The sequence below is a fragment of the Corythoichthys intestinalis genome, chromosome 1 (assembly GCF_030265065.1).
Source record: "Corythoichthys intestinalis isolate RoL2023-P3 chromosome 1, ASM3026506v1, whole genome shotgun sequence".
NCBI classification, from domain to species: Eukaryota; Metazoa; Chordata; class Actinopteri; order Syngnathiformes; family Syngnathidae; genus Corythoichthys; species Corythoichthys intestinalis.
The window spans coordinates 46,646,448-46,667,411 of record NC_080395.1 but is presented as its reverse complement, the minus strand read 5'-3'; the positions used below and the strand labels follow the sequence as shown (position 1 = coordinate 46,667,411).

Genomic DNA, 20,964 nt, shown 5'->3' with positions numbered 1-20,964 from the left:
ACATTACATCACATGCTTTGAAATGTCATTTGTCACCTCTTTTTATGTTATTGCGCATTTTCCAACAGCAGCCGACTACCCGTGATCAACAGCCGGTGGAGAAAAGCTACATTTCTTCGATTATGGGTAGCTAGCATACACAGATAAAATGTCTGCAGCTAGCCAAAAAGTAACTTTAGGTTCAGTCGCATTATTGGGGGGTTTAATTGGGAGGTTTAATCGTGGGGAAAACATGTAGAAGTTCGGTTATTTGAATATTTGGTTCGAATACCACTAAAAACTAACTAAAAACTACAAGTCCCAAAGTCGTGCAGGCCCAGCCGGAAATTGCTTGCACAGATTTGGCGCTGATCTATCCGGGTACTTCATTCGCTTCTTCCTTTCGCGCCGGGTAACCGGAGAGCCGTGCGTCCATGTGCGCAGCGCCTGGGAGCTGATAAGACATCAGAAATAGCCTCAATCCGAGCCAAGCAAGCAATCTTTGTTTCCTCCCCGCCAGCGATGGATCCCGATGTTTTGGTTTTGGTCGAGGCCCTTCGGGGCACGATGGACCCCAACCTGCGAGAGGCGGCGGAGATACAACTTAGCGAGGTAACGCTTTCCAACTTGGGCTTTTCCGTTGCTGATGATGGCGCGGTCTCACGTCGGGCCTCGGCTCACTACGTCAAGATGGTGCCATCGCGCATGTTGGACTCTTTTTGGCACCGCCGCCTTCACGATGTTAAATCTCACTTTTGAGCGATACATCACAAGTTGAAAGGTTGAAATCCAACTTGTGTCGTTGTCATCGTTCTTCTCGAGCTCGACGAACCAGCTGTGTGGCTAGCAATGCTAAGCTACCTACCTCGTCGTACTATACCACCCATCCCCAAAAGAGTCATAGCTTCAGACGCACACGTTAATTCACAGTTAACTGCGTAGTTGAAGTGTAAATATTAGAAGGAACGGTCGCCGTTTTTCGGTAGAAAGCAAAATGAGGCTAATTTAAAGAATAGTAGTTGTTGTTGGATGAGCTCTGCTACATTACATAGCTGCCGTCGCTGCCGCTGCTCACGTGTCACTGACAAGCCTAGGAGCAATGACATGTCGAATTAGCGACAAAATACTTTTTAAATGCACAAAATACAGCCGCTAGTCGCACTAATCATTGTGTTAGACGATGTATTTTCGTAACGAATTCTTTTAATGTGTTTAAAAACACGAGATTGGCCGAAGTATGGTTAACGCCAAGATGGCAACAATCCTCGGTTTGGGCAGTACTTATGCTGGGTCCTTGTTTCAAATCATGCGTTTGCTCCATACACTGTCAGTTTGTGATATAAATGTCCTTATTTAGATTTTTCCCATGTGATTGTTGGATTTTTATAACGACATTGTATTCAAACTCATTGAAATTTATGGCAAATACATTTGTTGAACTTTGTGTTAAAATAGTTTAGTATACTACTATATAACTATAATATATTGCTGACAAATGGTTTGTGTGTGGGAAGATATTTCTCTTTGGCTGCCATTGACAACGATAGATGGAAGGACAGGGATGGATAGGACGTCCATCACAGTCAATTGCGCTTGAACATGATCATTCACTGCCATCCATTCCACTACAAATGGATTGTTTTTTGACCTCACTGGCAGTCAATGAGTTAAAAGTGAGAAAAGGTTACAATATTGGTACATATTTTTTGCCATATATAAAGAAATGTAAAATACGCACATAATTTGCTTTAGTGAGCCACAAAAATTATTTGGTGGTCTGGATCTGAGCCCCAGTCTTTTGACACCTGTGATGTATGGACTTGCCTACTTCAGGTTGATGTTTGTCTCAACCTGTGAAAACCAGCACAGCTTCATTTCCTCTCTTAAGTATGACAAGTGTGGTCAATGTAAGAAAATTTTGACATAAAAACTGAAACAATACCATCTAAAAGTTAAAGGGGTGGAATTATAGGTGGTAAAATACTTGTTTATCCATCCAAAATATAATATAGGGAGTTATATTTCATATAGGTACTCCCTCTCCAGGGACGGTTATAAAGTTATTCAGGTATTAATGAATATTTAGAGTATAAAAATGACGTTATAGAGGATATTCGTTACAAAATGTAAGTGTGGAAACAAGCACACATCGCTTCTACCCTTGGATTTTTTTCAATTTTTGTCACAAGCAAAATTCAGATTTCTATACAGAAATGATAAGATTTAGAAAATACCGTTACTAAAAAATATTGTACAGTGCAATTTTTAATGTCAGATTATTTTGGCCATTATGTAATTCTGGTACACTGCAACCCTATGCTGTCCTGCTTGTGACGACAGCGAAATGTAACCTTCATTGAACTGTAAGATGTCCTAATGTAGCTTAGTTCCTTCCGTCAACTACAAGGCTCTTATGCCTTGATAATGAAATATAAATATATGGTTTCCATTCAGTATATAGTTGTGATTATTTATATGGTGTAGCCCGCAGCAGAAAATTGTCATTGTGCTGGTAGATATTCTATACTTGTCATCAAGTTGTGCAACTGGTAAAAAGCATGTTGTCTGGGGGAGGATTGGAGTCCTGCTCAAGTGCTGTTTCTAAATACAGACCTGTGCTTAGTCATAGGATGTTTTTTTTTTTTCTCTATCATGGATGGTGGCCAGGTTTGATTGAACGAGCATAATGATATGTTTGGAATGTACTACATGGGCTTCATTATGTTGGAGCATACTTTACCCGGAAGAGAAATTTAGACTGTAGCTTGGACTCATGAAATTTACCTGGCTTGTGCTACTTGCATCAGGTTAATTTATCAGTGGCTGGATGTTTTTTTGTGATTTGTGATTGGCTGGAACCTATCCAGTATGTACCCTGCCTTTGGGCGAAGTCAGCTAAATTATGGCTCTGCACACCTGGCAAACTAGTGAGGATAAGTGATAACAGAAGGCTAGATGGATGCTGTTGATAATGTTTGTCTCTTTTTGTCCCAGCGCATGACTTATTTTTATTTCTGATCTACAGGGCCACACCCGGCAGCATTTTTTATCCACTCTGCTGCGCATTACCATGACTGAACAGCTGGATTTGCCAGTCAGGCAAGCAGGTGAGTCTCGGGTGCTTTAATAGTTATTCTTTATCAACATTTTTTTATAGGGTGTAAAAGACTTACTGTGGACGATACCTAAAAAGAAACATTTGAGATGTTGAGGTTTTCATATCACCACCTGTTCAAGTGCTACTATTTAATGTGCCATGATTTTAAAAGCAAAAGCATTCTCTGGGCAAATTCTCTGCAGTCATTATATAATGCAGTGTAAAGAGTTAAAATGTGTATGAAATTGGGAATTTAGTTTAGCAAAGTAATATAAAGTGGAGCTTCTCTACACAAAATGAAGTCTGTTAGCACTTACTGGCCTCAGATTTGGTTGAAACTAAATCTTGTGTTCTATATATATATATATATATATATATATTGTCCTCCAGGAACACAATCGATCAAGTAGTTGTAAAAGATTATAGTCTTATTTGTGAGATATTTATTTTTCATGCTGAAACCAATAAAAGCATGGAAACAGCCATTCAGAGAGTAATTTTGAAGTAGTCTGCATAGCACTGCACTTCCCAGGCCATGATGTTTTCAGTAATAAATGATGTAAAATGTGGATGCAACCAATGGGAGCTGTGTTTTTTTTTTTATCCAACACTGAAGAAAAAAGCAGAAACAATATCACTGCAGTCAGTTTGAATTGTGTTGTTGTTTTAGTTTTCTTTCAGTCAGCATTATTAGGCTGAATTTTGATTGCCTTGCCAACGATGTAGACATTTATGTCAGCAGTCTGATGCCAGCCTCCCATACGACACTCCCCTTGTACCTCCCTCTCTACCACAGAGAACACACTGTATACCTAGATTGCAACCTTGCACTAGATTCAAAATGATAGCGAATGCATTTTCTTTCCATGCAGAAAATTGTGCTGTAGAAAGTATTATTTATTTTTTGACATTTGAATAAAATTAGTCATTTAGCCTCTCCTAACTTGTTAACTGTTCATTTCAACGTAGGTGTCATCTATCTTAAGAACATGATAACCCAGCACTGGGCTGGTGGAGATGATTCTTCCACAGAAACGCCTGTCAATAAAATCCCCTTTGAAGACCGACAGTTTATTCGAGACAGCATCGTGGAGGCTATCATCCACTCACCTGAGCGGATCAGGTGACTACACACATCTGCTTTTTCAGTATTCTTCATTCATAAGTTTGAATGCAGCATAAATTATTTCCGATTAAACTTTCTATATACAGAGTCCAGTTGACAACATGCATCCACCACATGATCAAGCACGACTACCCCGCCAAGTGGACGACCATCGTGGATAAGATCGGCTTCTACCTTCAGTCTGACAACCCCACAGGATGGCTTGGCATCTTGCTCTGCCTTTACCAGCTGGTGAAAAACTACGAGTGAGTCAGTGTGACGTCAGAGAAGTCCCGGTATTGAATCAGGCTGACTTGTTCATGTTAAAACAGATATAAGAAGCCTGAGGAGCGTCAGCCTCTGGTGGCTGCAATGCACATCTTCATGCCTATGTTGAAAGACCGTTTCATCCAGCTTCTCCCGGACAACTCCTCCCAATCTGTACTCATACAGAAACAGATCTTCAAAATCCTCTATGCTCTTTTCCAGGTATTTCATTTTTAAGTTGAAGAATCTAGTGGGGATACATTTTATTGTAATTAATGTATGTTACAAACCTTAAGTCACACCAGCTAAAAAATATGATGAAGATGGCAAAAAAAACGGTAGTCAGAGTAAAAATTGCATTTTTGGGTGAAAGAGGGCACACCTTGAGCCCTTTTCTCACGGCTGTCTGTGTAGGGGGGTAAAAAAGATGAGTCGTGCTTAGTCTCAAGCCCAGCCTAAGTGTAAGAGGGAAAAAAGTGTGACTTACACGCCCTGTAAATACAGTAAATAATAGCAATAGCATAGTTGTGTAAAAATCATCAGCTTGTTGGTTTCGCATCGACAAAATCTTTAGACTGATGATCGTAAACCTCTCCATGAAATACAATTTTTGTCTTCTATGATGACTATTTTTATGACCGTGGTGTAATTATTAAGATCTGCAAAAGCTCAATATAAGAGTTAAATGGTTTTGTGAGTGCTTTAAAACCATTTTCTTTGTGAGTAAAATCAGTGAGAATTTTGAAGTAACTTTTCTCTTGTGCTTACACAGTATAACCTACCCCTGGAACTCATCAACAAACAGATCCTAACTGAATGGATGGAGATTCTCAAGACAGTTGTGGATAGAGACGTACCAACGGTGAGAACTGAGACGATCATAAATTCTCTGCTACGTTATACTGTAGCATTATCCACTGACTTGATATGTCCGGTGCACGAAACAATGCAGGTTGATGACGATGAGGACCCTCCTGAGCTTCCTTGGTGGAAGTGTAAGAAATGGGCTCTTCACATTCTAGCTCGACTATTTGAGAGGTACAGATCTCATTATTTGAGGGGTAAAGATCTCATTGTAATGTTCACTTCAAACATTAAAAGTTAATTTTATTAATAGATACGGAAGCCCAGGCAACACAACCAAAGAGTACACAGAGTTTGCTGAACTTTTCCTCAAGGAATATGCCGTGGCAGCACAGCAGGTAAGGACTAGATAGCTGTGACGAATACTGCGAATCCCTGGCTAAAGGTTGGACTGCAATTTATTTTAAAGACATTTTTTATGAACCGTTAGGTGCTGTTGAAAGTCTTACATCAGTACAAGGAAAAGGAATATGTGGCTCCAAGAGTACTCCAACAGACACTCAACTACATCAACCAGGGGATAGCTCATGCTCTCACATGGAAAAACCTTAAACCACACATTCAGGTAAGCCATCAGAGGCTACAGTGGTTAAGATGATCACATTTACCCGGTTAAACGGCCTGATTGGAATGAAAATGCTTGATGTCCAGTTGTCCACACACCTATTCGGAATACTTATTTGATTCTGATTCCGAAGAAGAGGTGGTTTAAGTTGATTTATGATCCGATCGGCGTACATCAAATCACTAATTTCAAAATTCAGAACAAGCTATCATAACCGTCATTCCCTCTTATGTCTGTGACGTGTTTGCGTTATTCATGGAAGCTAGTAGAAGACAGTGCGGGTGGAAGACTAAATTCATCTGTAGCCGAGATGGGCACATTGCTGGAAACATCAAAAGATATTACGGTGGAAAAACTGTAAAAATATATGAAATAACTCCACAGAATCTTTTAATACTGTGTCCGGTATACAGTGGTAGCTCTACATACGGATATAAATCGTTCCAGGACCTGGTTTGTTGGTCAAAATGGTCAATTAATTCGTTCCACAGCCCAAAAAACTACGCTAGGTCCTTAATAAAAACAGCTGGTAGAATTACAAATGGCAATTGCACATACCAAAACAAATGAATTATACAGACAAATCCGAATAATGATGATGATAATGTGAGGAATCTGGTTCTAATGTGGTGGTTGTGTTTTGCATACTGTTCCTGAACGCACCGTGTGACTGATGAGAGAGAGAGAGGTGCGGTACAGTGGGATCTTTTTAACTCTTTTCATGTAGTTGTTGTTGGCCTCGGCTACGGTGGATATTAGCCGTGTTGCGTTGCAAAAGTTCTGAAATAAATGATTAAAAACCTGAAGAGGCTGGTGACTTCCTTGCCGATGTTACAATAACATTAAGTCGGAAATAAAAAAGCGTTTTTGTCACCTTAACTCAGGGGTGTCCAAACCGGTCCTCGAGGGCTGCTGTGGGTCCTGGTTTTTGTTCATACCGATCAAGCACAGACCTTTGTACTAAAACAAGCAGCACCTGACTGCAATCAACTGTTTACACTTGTAAAATACTAGATTGGTGAAAAGGTGAGGTCTTGTTTTGTTTGTTTGTTGGAATAGTTTGGAGACCACTGCCTTAATTTAAGAGACTGGCGAACAGATGTTGGAGGAGACCGGCCATATTGTCGAGCTATTTCACTCACACCATGCTATTATTTTTCTATCATTTCCTTCTTAATTTCAGTGGTAAGCATCACCTCTTCCCCCTTTTCATCACCTGCATTAACCTTCTTGGGACCCATGTTGATTTCTCTCACAAGAAAATCCGCCGTGCGTCTGTCTTGCGGAAAAACAATGAAATTGCAATGCTGCCATAAATCGGCGTATTTTGGGCATGTCGTCATACGTTGAGACAAATGACGTGTCAAATTTTACGTCAAAAGTGTGATGTCTCTGAGTGTCCATAAAAAAGGTGCATCCAATCCTAATTTTAATCTGAACTCTGATTGGATTAAAGAAATGTTGCCCATTTAAACATAGCTAGTGTGAAGCATTTGAATTAGTTTGGAAAATCTTTGTTAGAATCACGAAATGTGAATGTCAGTTCAGCAACAAAAAGATAAAGGATTTTGGCATGATTGTAATAGGTGCGGGAACATCTGGGTAGGATTTATGATAAAAGGCTCACAATAACGATTATTTCAAAATATGGCAATTACTTTTTGCAATGTCGCATATAATCCGTCAAAAAGTTGTCTTCCTCACTGTTTCAGTGCAACATTTATGTAAATAATTGAGTGTCTTTACTCATTGGCTGTCATTGACAACTATAGACATCCACATTTATTTAAACGGGGAGGATTGCTTTGAGTGCTCATGTTTGGAGTGCCATTGACGTGGCCAGACTTCCAATTCATTTTGAACATATAGCACCACCAATGGCAGCCAATGAGTTGACACACTATTCTATCAGAAAAATTTGGTCTATTGGAAATTTTTGGTAGAAACCTATTGGTTCATTTACTAAACAGTGACATCTTTTTAAAACGACATCACTTCTTGGTGGGAGCATATTTATAAACTATTGGGATTCAAAGTATCGCAATATATACATATCAATGCATTGTGAAACACCTAGATTATGGAAGATTTGCTTGATAATTACCGTATTGGCCCGAATATGACTGTTTTTTGCATTGAAATAAGACTGAAAAAGAGGGGGTCGTCTTAAATTCGCGGTCTAGACATTATACCCATTCACACACGCTAGATGGCGCAATGTTCGGTCATGACAGATCACAGCTACTCTCAAGTTTAACCAGTTTGCATTATTTTATTGCAATGTTTTTCCTTATTCAGATTTGTTTCAAGACTACAGTTACAGTTAGACTTTGATGGTTAATGCAGTTATTGCAATTTTGTTGTTTTATCACAATAGATTGGTTTATTTACATTTCAAAAACCAGAAGCCATTTATTTACATTTCAAAAACCAGAAGCCATTCATTTACGAATGTGATTGCACTTTAGTTTACTATTTAAATGTTCAGATATTATGATTTGACTGAGGCAAAATAACATGCGTTTTCTCTCAAATATATTGTTATAATTATTTGTTTCGAATGTACTGTAATTATTTTCTGTACAAAAATTGATTTAGTGTTCAAAAATTTTTTCAAACTTGAGCCTTGAAAAAGAGGGGGTCGTCTTATAATCAGGGCAGTCCTGTATTCAGGCCAATACGGTAATACTCAGACGTTGTTCTTTGTCCTACAGGGCATCATTCAGGATGTGGTTTTCCCCCTCATGTGCTACACAGACGCCGATGAGGAGCGTTGGAAAGAGGACCCCTATGAGTACATTCGCATGAAATTTGGTGAGCAAAGGAAACTTTAGTCTACGTCGATTCTGAAAGGATTGAGTGACTCGCCAATGAGTAATTTGTTCAATCACTGTCCACTTCAGATGTATTCGAGGACTTTATTTCTCCTACAACAGCTGCCCAGACGCTCCTCTTTACTGCCTGCAATAAACGAAAGGAGGTCCGTTTATCTGCCTTTTCATTGATCATTTAATTTCTGCCGATAGCAAAATGAAACTCTTTATAAAGCCTATTTGGCAGTCATATTGTAATATTTGTGTAACTGTGTAGGTGCTGCAAAGGACAATGGGCTTCTGCCACCAGATTCTCACTAATGAAGCCAATGATCCCAGGAAAAAAGATGGTGCCCTACACATGATAGGCTCTCTGGCGGAGATCCTGCTCAAGGTAAACTGCATTGGAAACTGCATTTTAAGTGGCTTGAATTCTAGTCATGACAACGGAAATGTAGGTGTTAAGCAAAGTATCTGCTACGTGATGCTAAAGGCATGTGCTGAAGGAAAGGTCTCATTTCCATCATTTTTTAAAAAAACTTGTTTAATGCTTAACCCTTTTTAGGGCAAGTGTGTGTCTTTGGTACTTATTAAAAAAATAAAAAAAAAACTGATGCAGACATCACATTTCGGGTCAATTAGGTCACAATAATTAACATTTGTCAGCCTACATGGCCCAAAATATGATGTCCAAATGTGGTTGCTGGGTTTTGCTTTTAATTCTGAACAATTATTAATAACTGTTGTATTTTTCCAAACATTGTTAAATATTTTTTATGAATAAATAAAAATTTAAATTAATAAAACTAAATTAAAAAAGTTTAAATGGGTAAAAAAAAAAAGTACTCTGGTTATGGCTCCCCAATAACACTGTAAAGTTTATTTTTAAGAATTAATTTTTTTCCCATATTATTGAACTCATTGCCTTCCATTGACCCAATTCATTTAAATTGGGAGAATCGGCTGGCTGTAAATGCTTGTGTGTGTGTGTTTTTTTTTTTTTTTTTTTTTTTTTAATTTAAAAAAATAATTAAATTGAAATATTAGAAATTAAAAAATAAATAACACATTGCTGGGGTATAAACACGTCTTTACTTCATGATTGCCAACAAGAGCATGACTCTCAAAACATCCCACACACACACATACTCACACAAAATGAAAGACATTATGGGCAATTGTCATGCCATCAGTTTCCACCTTCATGGTCCTAGTCTCCGCCCAATGGTGTGCACTCGTGTGGTGAATGAGGAAGTGTTGGCTTGATACAGCCACTCCAACTTACTGTGAAGAGCAGCCACGACACTGTTGAAATGTCAGTACTAAAATAAATACCATCAAATAATTTTGTAATTCTAAGCATTACAATTCATATTTCTTTAAAAAACCATGAAATAAAAATCTGAATAATTGGTATATATGCTACATATACAGTGGGGCAAATAAGTATTTAGTCAACCACTAATTATGCAAGTTCTGCAAGAGACAGAATGTGGATAAAAAAACCATAGAAAATCACATTGTTTGATTTCTAAAGAATTTATTTGGAAATCATGGTGGAAAATAAGTATTTGGTCAATACCAAAAGTTCATCTCAATACTTTGTTATGTACCCTTTGTTGGCAATAACTGAGGCCAACTGTTTTCTGTAACTCTTCACAACCTTTTCACACACTGTTGCTGGTATCTTGGCCCATTCCTCCATGCAGATCTCCTCTAGAGCAGTGATGTTTTGGGGCTGTTGTTGGGCAACACAGACTTTCAACTCCCTCCACAGATTTTCTATGGGGTTGAGATCTGGAGACTGGCTAGGCCACTCCAGGACCTTGAAGTGCTTCTTACGAAGCCACTCCTTTGTTGCCCTGGCTGTGTGTTTGGGATCATTGTCATGCTGAAAGACCCAGCCACATCTCATCTTTAATGCCCTTGCTGATGGAAGGAGATTTTCACTCAAAATCTCTCGATACATGGCCCCATTCATTCTTTCCTTTACACAGATCAGTCGTCCTGGTCCCTTTGCAGAAAAACAGCCCCAAAGCATGATGTTTCCACCCCTATGCTTGACAGTGGGTATGGTGTTCTTCGGATGCAATTCAGTATTCTTTCTCCTCCAAACACGAGAACCTGTGTTTCTACCAAAAAGTTGTATTTTGGTTTCATCTGACCATAACACACTCCCAGTCATCTTCTGGATCATCCAAATGCTCTCTAGCGAACCACAGACAGGCCGGGACGTGTACTTTCTTCAGCAGGGGGACAAGTCTGGCAGTGCAGGATTTGAGTCCCTGGCGGCGCATTGTCAGTGATAGTAGCCTTTGTTACTGTGGTTCCAGCTCTCTGTAGGTCATTCACTAGGTCCCCCCGTCTGGGATTTTTGCTCACCGTTCTTATCATTTTGACACCACGGGATGAGATCCTGCATGGAGCCCCAGATCGAGGGAGATTATCAGTGGTCTTGTATGTCTTCCATTTTCTAATAATTGTTCCCACAGTTGATTTCTATACACCAAGCATTTTACCTATTGCAGATTGTCTTCCCAGCCTGGTGCAGGTCTACAATTTTGTCTCTGGTGTCCTTCGACAGCTCTGATCTTGGCCATAGTGGAGTTTGGAGTAGGACTGACTGATGTTGTGGACAGGTGTCTTTTATACCGATAATGAGTTAACCCTTTAACACCGAACGTATCGGCAGCAACGCGTTTACGCATATCGTCTTTGAAGCTTCGTCACGCTGTAATTACGTCACCCACGTGCCACTGGTTGGTCTCATTTGAAAGTGCGGAAGTTGATGGCCACACCAGTTTTTATTTTAAGTCAATCGATCAAGAAAAACGGGAGATAACGTCATTTGAGTTTTATAGTTTTATTGCACTCATAAATATGCATTCAGACGCTGCATGGACCATGTATCTATCTCCATATTTCCATCATTTCTTGTCCTTTTTCAAAACCGAAAGCAGCACAAAAGACTACATATCCCAAGAGCCGTTCTGATGTCAAGAAGGACGAACTGAATGTGATCATTTTTAATAAATTTCCGAACGAGGCGCCAACTAATGAAAGGGAGGCATGCGACGCAAGCAAAGGCCGGTTGGTTTGAGCGAGCGACTTTGAAACGTGCAGAATGAATATAAAACTACATTTAGCGCTAGCTAATGCATTATTTCATTAACTCAAGGAGGAAGATGAGCCGTATGTCGTCTTTTTCTTTGCATGAATCGGCGTCTCAGCGAATAGAAGTGACGGCAGTGCGCAAACGGCGAAAGAGTAGGCTGTGTGACGTTGTGTGTGACGCAGCTCCGTGACCTGTTCAAGCTTTCAGTGTGCAAAAAAAAAAACAAACTAACAAAAAAAAAACTTTATTGGGTAGCATGCCTGCACATTTTGAATTGAACTACTCGTCAATATTTTTTAATATACTTTTTTTCAATGTTATATATATTTTTTCTTTACTATAATCTTTTCAATGTTTATGTAGATGTGTGTTCGAGAAACTTGATTGCATGTAGGTATATACTTTTGATAAGGTGATGGGTACAACACCTAACTTCACAAAGAGATATCCTCCAAAACCGTTTTGTGTTAGATGATATATATATTTTTTTTCTTACTATTTTGCAATGTATATAACCTGTTTTGACCATAGTATGTGTAAAGGCCAAAAACGCCTATGACCATACCTGCTGTTTGTGTTGAATTGTCAAACATAAAACTATTCAATCTTATTTTTTTTATTTTTTTTTTGAACGTTTATCCTAACAAGTGGAATAAATATGATCAACCTTCAAAACGGTTGGTCGAGCATGTTTGGTTGTCAGTGGGACGTCAACATTACAAATTTTGAAAAAAGATTTTGGGATTTTTTTGTCTTTTTGGGTCCAAAATGTGGTTTAAAATTGGTCAGTGAAGAAAACAACAGTTTGGACATGAAGTTCAAGGTGTCCTGAAAAAAGGGACCCAATTTGGCCATTGTAAACAATTTTTTCTTTGAAATATAAAGGCAACATCAAATGCATGCAAATTCGGCCAAAATAGGCTTAGGTGTTAAAGGTTTAAAGTAGGTGCCGTTAATACAGGTAACGATTAGACCTCGTTAGAAGAATTTAGACCTCTTTGACAGCCAGAAATCTTGCTTGTTTGTAAGTGACCAAATACTTATTTTCCACTCTAATTTAATTCCTTTCCTGTTTTTTTTTTTTTTTTAAATGTGATTTTTCAAAACATTTACTGTAAATATTCAAATGGACTAATATTTACCATTTAACCCTTTAGAAGCCATTGACTGTCCAAATCATTCATTTTGACTGGGAAATGGATTTGATGTCTCGTGAGGTCAATGGCAGCCAATGAGTTTAAATGATTGCCTTATAAAGCGTTTTAAGCATTGACCCAGGAAGTTGTAAATTGGAAACATGAAGTGTTTTGCTTTGGTTAACAGGATTTTTCCTTCTTCATTTTGCCATAGAAAAAGGTTTATAAGGACCAGATGGAGTTCATGCTGTACACTCACGTCTTCCCCCTGTTCAGCAGTGTACTGGGCTACATGAGAGCCAGAGTAAGCGAATGTGAACTGTGTGTTTTGTGTATTAATGGCTTTGAATGAAATCAACACAATTTTGCTCAATTTTATATGTAATGACATCTTAATGTCCCTTTTAAAACAAATTTTCTACATCCCAAACCTTATTGTAGGCCTGCTGGGTGATTCAGTATTTCTGTGAAGTGAGATTCAAAAGTGAGAAGAACCTGCAAACAGCTTTGGATATGACCCGCCTCTGTCTAATCAATGATAATGAGATGCCAGTGAAGGTTGAGGCTGCCATTGCCCTGCAAGTTCTCATCAGCAACCAGGACAAAGGTGATCTAAGACACCACTTCGACAGCTCTTGAAATATCATTTCTTCATTTCCATCCTCCTGACCTGTGTGGTATGATTCCTTCCTTCAGCCAAAGAACACATCACCCCATACATTAGGCCAGTAATGCAGGCATTGCTGCATATTGTCAGGGAGACGGAAAACGATGATCTCACCAACGTCATACAGAAGATGATCTGTGAATACAGTGAGGAGGTCACACCTATTGCAGTAGAGATGACTCAGCACCTGGTAAGCATCTTTTTCCCCCATTTATTTCATTTTTTTTTTTTGGGGGGGGGGACTATGTACAACACTTGAGTATTATGAACATATGTAGACAATCTGCTACGGCCACAATTGATGCCCAGGCACAAGAAAGTATGTGCACTGGCTAAAGCTAAGCCAGTTAGCAGCTAGCTGCTAACCTGAGCTCAAAACATTCAACTCTACAATCTTGTTTGTTGATTCCCACATCACTCACTGGGGCACATTTATAAAGCTATATTTACTCAGTCACAGATTATTTTATCAAACAGTGAAGTGTCGACTGTGGTGCAGACATTTTCAAAGCAGACAGGTTTTGTTTTTGACAAATTTTGGCTTCTACATGAGCAATTTACTAAATTCAAAGGTTTTTGCAAATTTTGTGAACAAATTGTTTTTGCTGCTCTCAGAAACCGACATTAAACAGTATTGGGTTTCATTCAAATTTAAAAGCAAAATCAAACTATTACGAAATTCATTGATTTCACAAGTGTTTAATATGTGCGCAACCTGTGACACAACACACGTCGAGTCGGTACTTAATTTCCTGGCAAACACGCACTTTTTAAATTGTTGGGACCAGATTAAGCCTGAACGATATATCGTTTAAACATCGCCATCGCGATGTGTGCGTGCGCGATAGTCCCATCGCAAGGACGTGCGATAGTTTTTTTTTTTTAAATCCACATATGCCCTGCTTTCTGCTCTGCGCAGAGCCTCAGACCCTCCCTCTCCCAGCTCTTTGAACCTCACAGTCACTGCAGCACTTGCTTATTAAAGTTAACGATGCTGGTATCGTTGATCTTGCCAAAGAAGCGGACATCACAGCGCAGCATCTTTCAATCATCGTTTAACTTGTTAAACAGTGTCTGCAAGGAAGCTGCTTTGGAATGATTGTGTGTGGAGACGTTTGAGACATATAAATTAAATGCCAGAAGTGATCATGAGGAGTTTGTAATTTCTACGTTCGGCTTCGTTCAGGCCTAGACCAGATCCAAATTTGTTTGCTAGTTGGTGAAATGTTCCCAAATTATAGATTGAAGGCAAGCTGCACTGTATTGGGTGATGTACAGCTATTTGTTCCCATATGTTTGTTCATTGTACTTGGTACATTCATTTCTATATCATTTTGTACCGGATAAGATTTGCACAGCTGTCAGCTTCTTCTCTGAAGCAAGCTCATAAACAGTTGGCACAACTGCCTAGTAAAATTCCACTTTCTTGTGAGGCATTTCATGAGTTAACATGGGGGGGCTACCTATTCGCATTGGAAATGACAAAAGTGTATGCGTTCAGCCTTTGGGGCAGTTATTCTCAAAGGCTCCTGGGTGGGGCTCTCGGGGACATTTGTCCTGGCCGGACAGCTTTTAATTATTCTTTAGGGAGGTCCCAATCACATATCTCCCCCCCGATTTTGAGAATCTGCTGATACCAAGTCCCAATCTGATACTGAAGTTTTTTTTGTTTGTTTGTTTTTCAAAAAGTTTTAAATGTGTTACTTCCCATCGTGCAGTCTTTATAATGTGAAATATTTTTAAACAATAACGTAGAAAAATGCTTGTCTTTATTAAATGCTTAATTCAGTGAGCCCACTCAAATTTGCTCATGGTGCTGAGAACAACCTCTCACTTACACAGTGAGTTGCCAAATCACACTGCCGCTAGTGTGTAAAGAGCTAAACGATGATTGACACATCTCTGCCTTTGATCGTAGCGCTACCAAGCTTTTCTGGCAAGATCAAAGCTGCAAACTTGTCAAACATCGTTAACTTTAGCTAGCAAACTTCAGTGCACTGATGACCAAGAAAAGCAGCAGGAGGGAGAGTGAGAGGCTGTACGACCATGAAGCAGAAAAAATATATATTTTTTAAATTAAAAACATGATCCTTTTCGCCCGATTTCCATCCTCTGAAAAATGGCGCGATCAGCCTGATTTCCGATCACGTCATGGATTGGGACATCCCTAATATTATATTATATTGACTATTGCTTTCTTTTTGTTCCTGAATTGTGTGTTGTCATCTTTTCATTTAAGAGAATGAAGAGAAAGAGAAAATCAACTCTTCTTCAGCGACTACGTTTGAGCATGTTCCAACACGCATAATTTTTTCTGAGAGTAAATTATGTTTCTCAAAACCTGAAAACCGAAAAATAGATATATAAAATTGTTCTTTCAATTTCATGAAGTATGTAAGAAAGGATAGCCAAATTTAATGGCCAACTAAATTTCAGGTTTTTTTGGGGAGCATCTTGTGTATTCTTTGTTATTAAGCCAATTGAACTTTTATTGGAATTCAATTTTACCAGCATCACCCTAAAAAAGGTCTAAATCAGTTGGGCCCGATGTCAACACATTTTAAAATTTTGAATCTTTGTGAACACATGAGACTGGTCCTCCATGCACGATATATCACAATTATCTCTGTTTGCTCTCGTAGGCTATGACATTCAATCAGGTCATTCAGACTGGGCCTGACGAGGAAGGTGGAGATGACAAGGCTGTGACGGCTATGGGCATCCTCAACACCATTGACACCTTGTTGAGTGTGGTGGAGGACCACAAAGAGGTAAACAGTAATGACTTTAGGAAGGGCCGCTTACATGATTACAAGCACGTTCACACTCACAGATACACACACACGGCTGGCTTATCATGGTACTACTTCCCCTGATATGCTGTCGCATTTCTGCCAACGCACTTTAGCCGCCCACCAACTCCTTGGAACGTGCTCTGTTCCCATCATGTTCTGGAACACTCACTCAGGCAGTTGCTACAAATAGTGCCGAGGCATGATGCCTGTTTTTGTACAAGCGCAGGCACACAAAAAAGCCAAAATGCTGTTAGATAGGTCAAAACCTTGACCGCCAGGGGGAAAGAAGAAATGATTGATGCTGGTCATTTATTTAAGATAGGTTTAGCTGTATTTTCCCAAGCCAAAAGACCACATGAGATTAAATTTAAAATGTCCTCACCAAAGTAACACCTTGTGCACATGTATTTTAGATTACTTGATGAGAACAATATTGTTTATCAAGTTACTCATTGCCTACCTTGGCAGCGCAAAAAACAACGCCATTTAAACAACAATGATGGGAGTACACAACTCCCATGTGGCACATTAAAACTCTTCAGCCTATAGACCCCAATCACCAACGTCACACAATCACGTGATCGATGTATTGTGTCTGAAGGCTGTCGACACAAACGCATCATGGGCCGAGATAAACAAACCGTGCTGCTTTAGAGATTGGCCCTTTTAACAATGGGCACACAGCAACTACTGAAATGACCGTTTATCTTCTCTGTTACTGCAATCAACCGCCACACCCACACGTGCCTTCACCGTTTTGATTAATCAATGTTAACGATTGTCAGGAAGGTTTTTGGGTTCGTTTACTAGGTGGTGATTCCTTAGAAAAGCAGAAAAACAGGCAGTAATAGGAGGAATGTACGTAGCGGCAATATGTAAACACGATGAGCTGACGGACAATATGGCGGCACCAGTCGGGGGTGGAGTTGTGACGTCACGTGATTGGGGTCTATAAATTTACACAGAATCTTTCTCAGTGTCTAAGCAGCAACAGGCTAAAAAAAAGTCAATTCTTGCTTTATTCTTATATGGTTTTATTGCCAACACCATTCTTGATTTCTGCATTTTCTTATATTTTGATTTTCTGTTAAATATTGTCATGTGTAAACAAGAAATTGTACGTTTCAAGCTGCATATTCTTGAACTTTTTGTATGCAACTCACAAGATAAAATGTTAGCAAGTCTGACTTGAAGTAATTTCAACTCTTGATTGGACCTCAATGGCCTTTTAACAGATCACAGAGCAGTTGGAGGGCATCTGTCTGCAGGTGATTGCGACCGTGCTGCAACAGCACGTAATGGGTAAGCTGTGGCCTGTTTTCCTGTTGAGCCACATTCTGGCTTCACCTTGATGCTTACACAAACATGTCATAAGCCCCGTTGTCATTTTTAATTTGACTTTTTACCAGAGTTTTACGAGGAGATTCTGTCATTGGCACACAGCCTCACTTGCCAGCAGGTGTCACTTCAAATGTGGCAGCTCCTTCCACTGGTTTATGAAGTCTTCCAACAGGATGGATTTGACTACTTCACAGGTTGTGACCACTCAGAATTTCCTCTTCATGCAATAGGGCTCGCCTGTCCAGTTTCTTGTTTGAAATTTGGTTACAATATTTTGTGTAAATTACAACTGTTTGTTTCAGACATGATGCCTCTGCTGCACAACTATGTAACAGTTGATACGAACACCCTCCTCTCAGACACCAAATACCTGGAAATCATGTACGACATGTGCAAGAAGGTAAAAATACTACCATCCAATACATGATCCGTAGCAACTTGTACTGTGGACAGAACATTTACATCCTTGGTCCCTTAAAGATTCTAACAGGTGATCCAGGTGAAGATCCCGAGTGCCATGCAGCCAAACTTCTGGAAGTAATCATTCTGCAGTGCAAAGGTCGAGGCATTGACCAGGTTAGCAATTGTACATTCCAAGAGTCTAGTTGAAGTCGAAAGTGTCAATAGGTTAATTTACACAAAGCATATGTAGCACCTTCAAGTAATTTTATTTTTTGCAATTTCAGGTGGTTCCCCTTTTTGTGGCTGCAGCGCTGGAGCGTTTGACCCGGGAGGTGAAGACCAGTGAGCTGAGGACTATGTGCTTGCAGGTGGCCATTGCTGCACTTTATTACAGTCCCCCTCTGCTCCTCAACACTTTGGAGAATCTGCGTTTCCCCAATAACAGCAAGCCAATCACATACGACTTCCTCACCCAGTGGCTAAGAGATGTCGACTGCTTCCTCGGGTATGAGCTCTGAATGCACTGATTCGCATAGGCATGTCATAAATGGAGTCCGGCTCAGTGTGAACCTCTCAATTTATTTTGTTTGTTTTGCAAACAGCCTCCACGACAGAAAGATGTGCATCCTGGGCCTCTGTGCTCTCATTGACCTGGAACACAGACCCCAAATTATCACAGAGTTTGGTGGTCAACTTCTTCCAGCAGCCATTTTGCTCTTCAGTGGCCTCAAGAGGGCATACGCCTGCCGAGCGGAGCACGAGAATGACGATGACGACGACGACGAGGATGGGGAGGATGACGATGATAACGGTATGACTGCCTTTGAAAGGCTTTATTGACTTATTGCAACTTTTGCACTGCCGCTCAAATGTTCAGGGTGACATTTTTCCTCTTAATTTAGCTGAATTGGGTAGTGACGAGGACGATATTGACGAGGAAGGTCAGGAGTATTTGGAGATGTTGGCCAAGCAGGCAGGAGAGGACGGAGATGACGAAGACTGGGAGGAAGACGACGCCGAGGAGACGGCGCTCGAGGGCTACACTACAGCCGTAGATGACGAAGACAACTTGGTTGATGAATATCAGATCTTTAAAGCCATACTACAGAGTAAGATGGTCACACAAACCCAAGCCAAACTATAGTTTTCGCTCTAATCTTGATTGATCGGCACTTGTGCAGGTATCCAGACACGTGACCCGGCGTGGTATCAGACGCTTACTCAAGTACTCAACGAAGACCAAGGCAAACAGCTTATCGACATTGGCACGTTGGCAGACCAGAGACGGGCAGCACATGGTAAGCATCAAGTATTTATTTTTAATAAATAATCCAATATGACAACACCTCATTTACCCCTAAACTTTCCATTTTCACCTTTCAGAATCCAGGATGATCGAAAAGCACGGCGGATACAGATTTACAGCCCCAGTGGTGCCACCTAGTTTTGACTTTGGCGGCACCGCTCCCGGAATGAATTGAGTCACCCTCTACTTTTTATTACTCTGTGACTGATTGTAGTGAAGTGAAAAAAGCTTGTGTTGTTCCCTTAAGTAGTGGTTCCAGAACTGGTTCTTCTTCTCAGTCATTCTTCAATCTTAATCAAATGGGGGAAATAGCACAAGAAGACATGGAAGAGCAACCAAAATGCAACCAATGACTGGGGAATACAAACCAAGAACTTGAGCACGATGCAAGAGGAAATGTGCTGAACAACACAGTGTTCTGGAGTCCAGTGTGGAGGGCTATAATGGTGACAACGCTCCTGTTTTTCCCACTGAAACAAAATTGGGGGATTAACCTTTAAATTGATAATGGGACTAAATAATACATTATCACTCTATCGGCCGCACGGCCGTAATAAGATTATACCTCTGGTAGCGATAATACTTGTTTTCAGCATAAACGCTCCAGTTTATGTACATACAAGCCAAGGTTATTGATTTTTCAAGTAGCCTTGAAATGCAACCAGAGGCATTTATAAGGTGTCAGCAGCTGTATTCATATGTAGCATACTGGATACTTCATAGCGCTATGTGATGCCTGATCTCTGTAAATTTATGACTAGCACTTTCATATTGTTCAGGTCTCCTAGCCTTCTGTATCGGACTGCAATTTTTTTTTTTAAATTGAAGAATATTTCAAAGCTGTAAGTTTGCTGCGATGGCTACTTGTCTTCATACAGAGCGGATCGGGGGCAACTCGGAAACCCGAGGTTTCTGCAAGAGAATGTTCTTGGTGTTCAGTATGGCTACAGGACGTGTTTCGAGCACTGAAAGTACAATTGATTACATTGTGGAAGCATGTACAATTGGACTTATCGTGAAGGTCTCAAGCATTTGGTTGGTGTATGGATGAACCATCTATATAACAACGTATTAAAAACAAAAGCTAAGGGAATGCATGTCCAGGTGTGTGTCGTTATTCTGCCATTGACTGGCATTCACTCTGACAAATGGTCAGTTTAGTATCATGACTGCAAGGTTAATGCTAATATGTATTTGAAATTATAATAGGCTAATGACAAATAACTACCCCACTGTACCTGTGTTTCTTGGGCAGCATCAACACAAATCTCCATTCTATGGTGACACAAACCCTTGATGATCGAATTTACATTTACTATGATGCTAGAAGTCCACGCATGCTTCTGTCATTGAGTTTAGCACTAGTAGATGTTCAATCCATTTTGAGCGAGAGGGTTGCGGCGGCTGAATGAATGTAATGCAATTAATTGAATTAATGTGTAAACACTTCAATGGGTTGGGCATCTAGTACCGTCAACGGCAATTAATATATAGCGCATAAAGCATCGAAGG

At 39.9% G+C, this 20,964-nt stretch overlaps 1 protein-coding gene across 2 annotated transcripts; it reads left to right on the top strand.

The window, feature by feature from the left end:
- Positions 1-85: 85 nt before the first annotated feature.
- Positions 86-20,545, top strand: ipo7 (importin 7). 2 transcript variants are annotated; one of them, XM_057851345.1, is made up of 25 exons: positions 88-591; positions 3,005-3,086; positions 4,046-4,199; positions 4,289-4,447; positions 4,514-4,670; positions 5,221-5,310; positions 5,401-5,486; positions 5,566-5,650; positions 5,743-5,877; positions 8,592-8,691; positions 8,781-8,857; positions 8,968-9,084; positions 13,156-13,245; positions 13,383-13,548; positions 13,638-13,798; positions 16,251-16,379; positions 17,639-17,705; positions 17,813-17,938; positions 18,047-18,144; positions 18,225-18,320; positions 18,431-18,651; positions 18,749-18,957; positions 19,049-19,255; positions 19,328-19,444; positions 19,530-20,545. In XM_057851345.1, exons 1-25 carry the CDS (start codon positions 502-504, stop codon positions 19,625-19,627), a joined length of 3,117 nt encoding a protein of 1,038 aa, XP_057707328.1. In that variant the 5' UTR covers positions 88-501; the 3' UTR covers positions 19,628-20,545. The 2 variants fall into 2 exon arrangements, with proteins under 2 accessions (XP_057707327.1, XP_057707328.1); XM_057851344.1 differs by having other exon boundaries at positions 86-591; positions 5,221-5,486.
- The last annotated feature ends 419 nt before the right edge of the window (positions 20,546-20,964 follow it).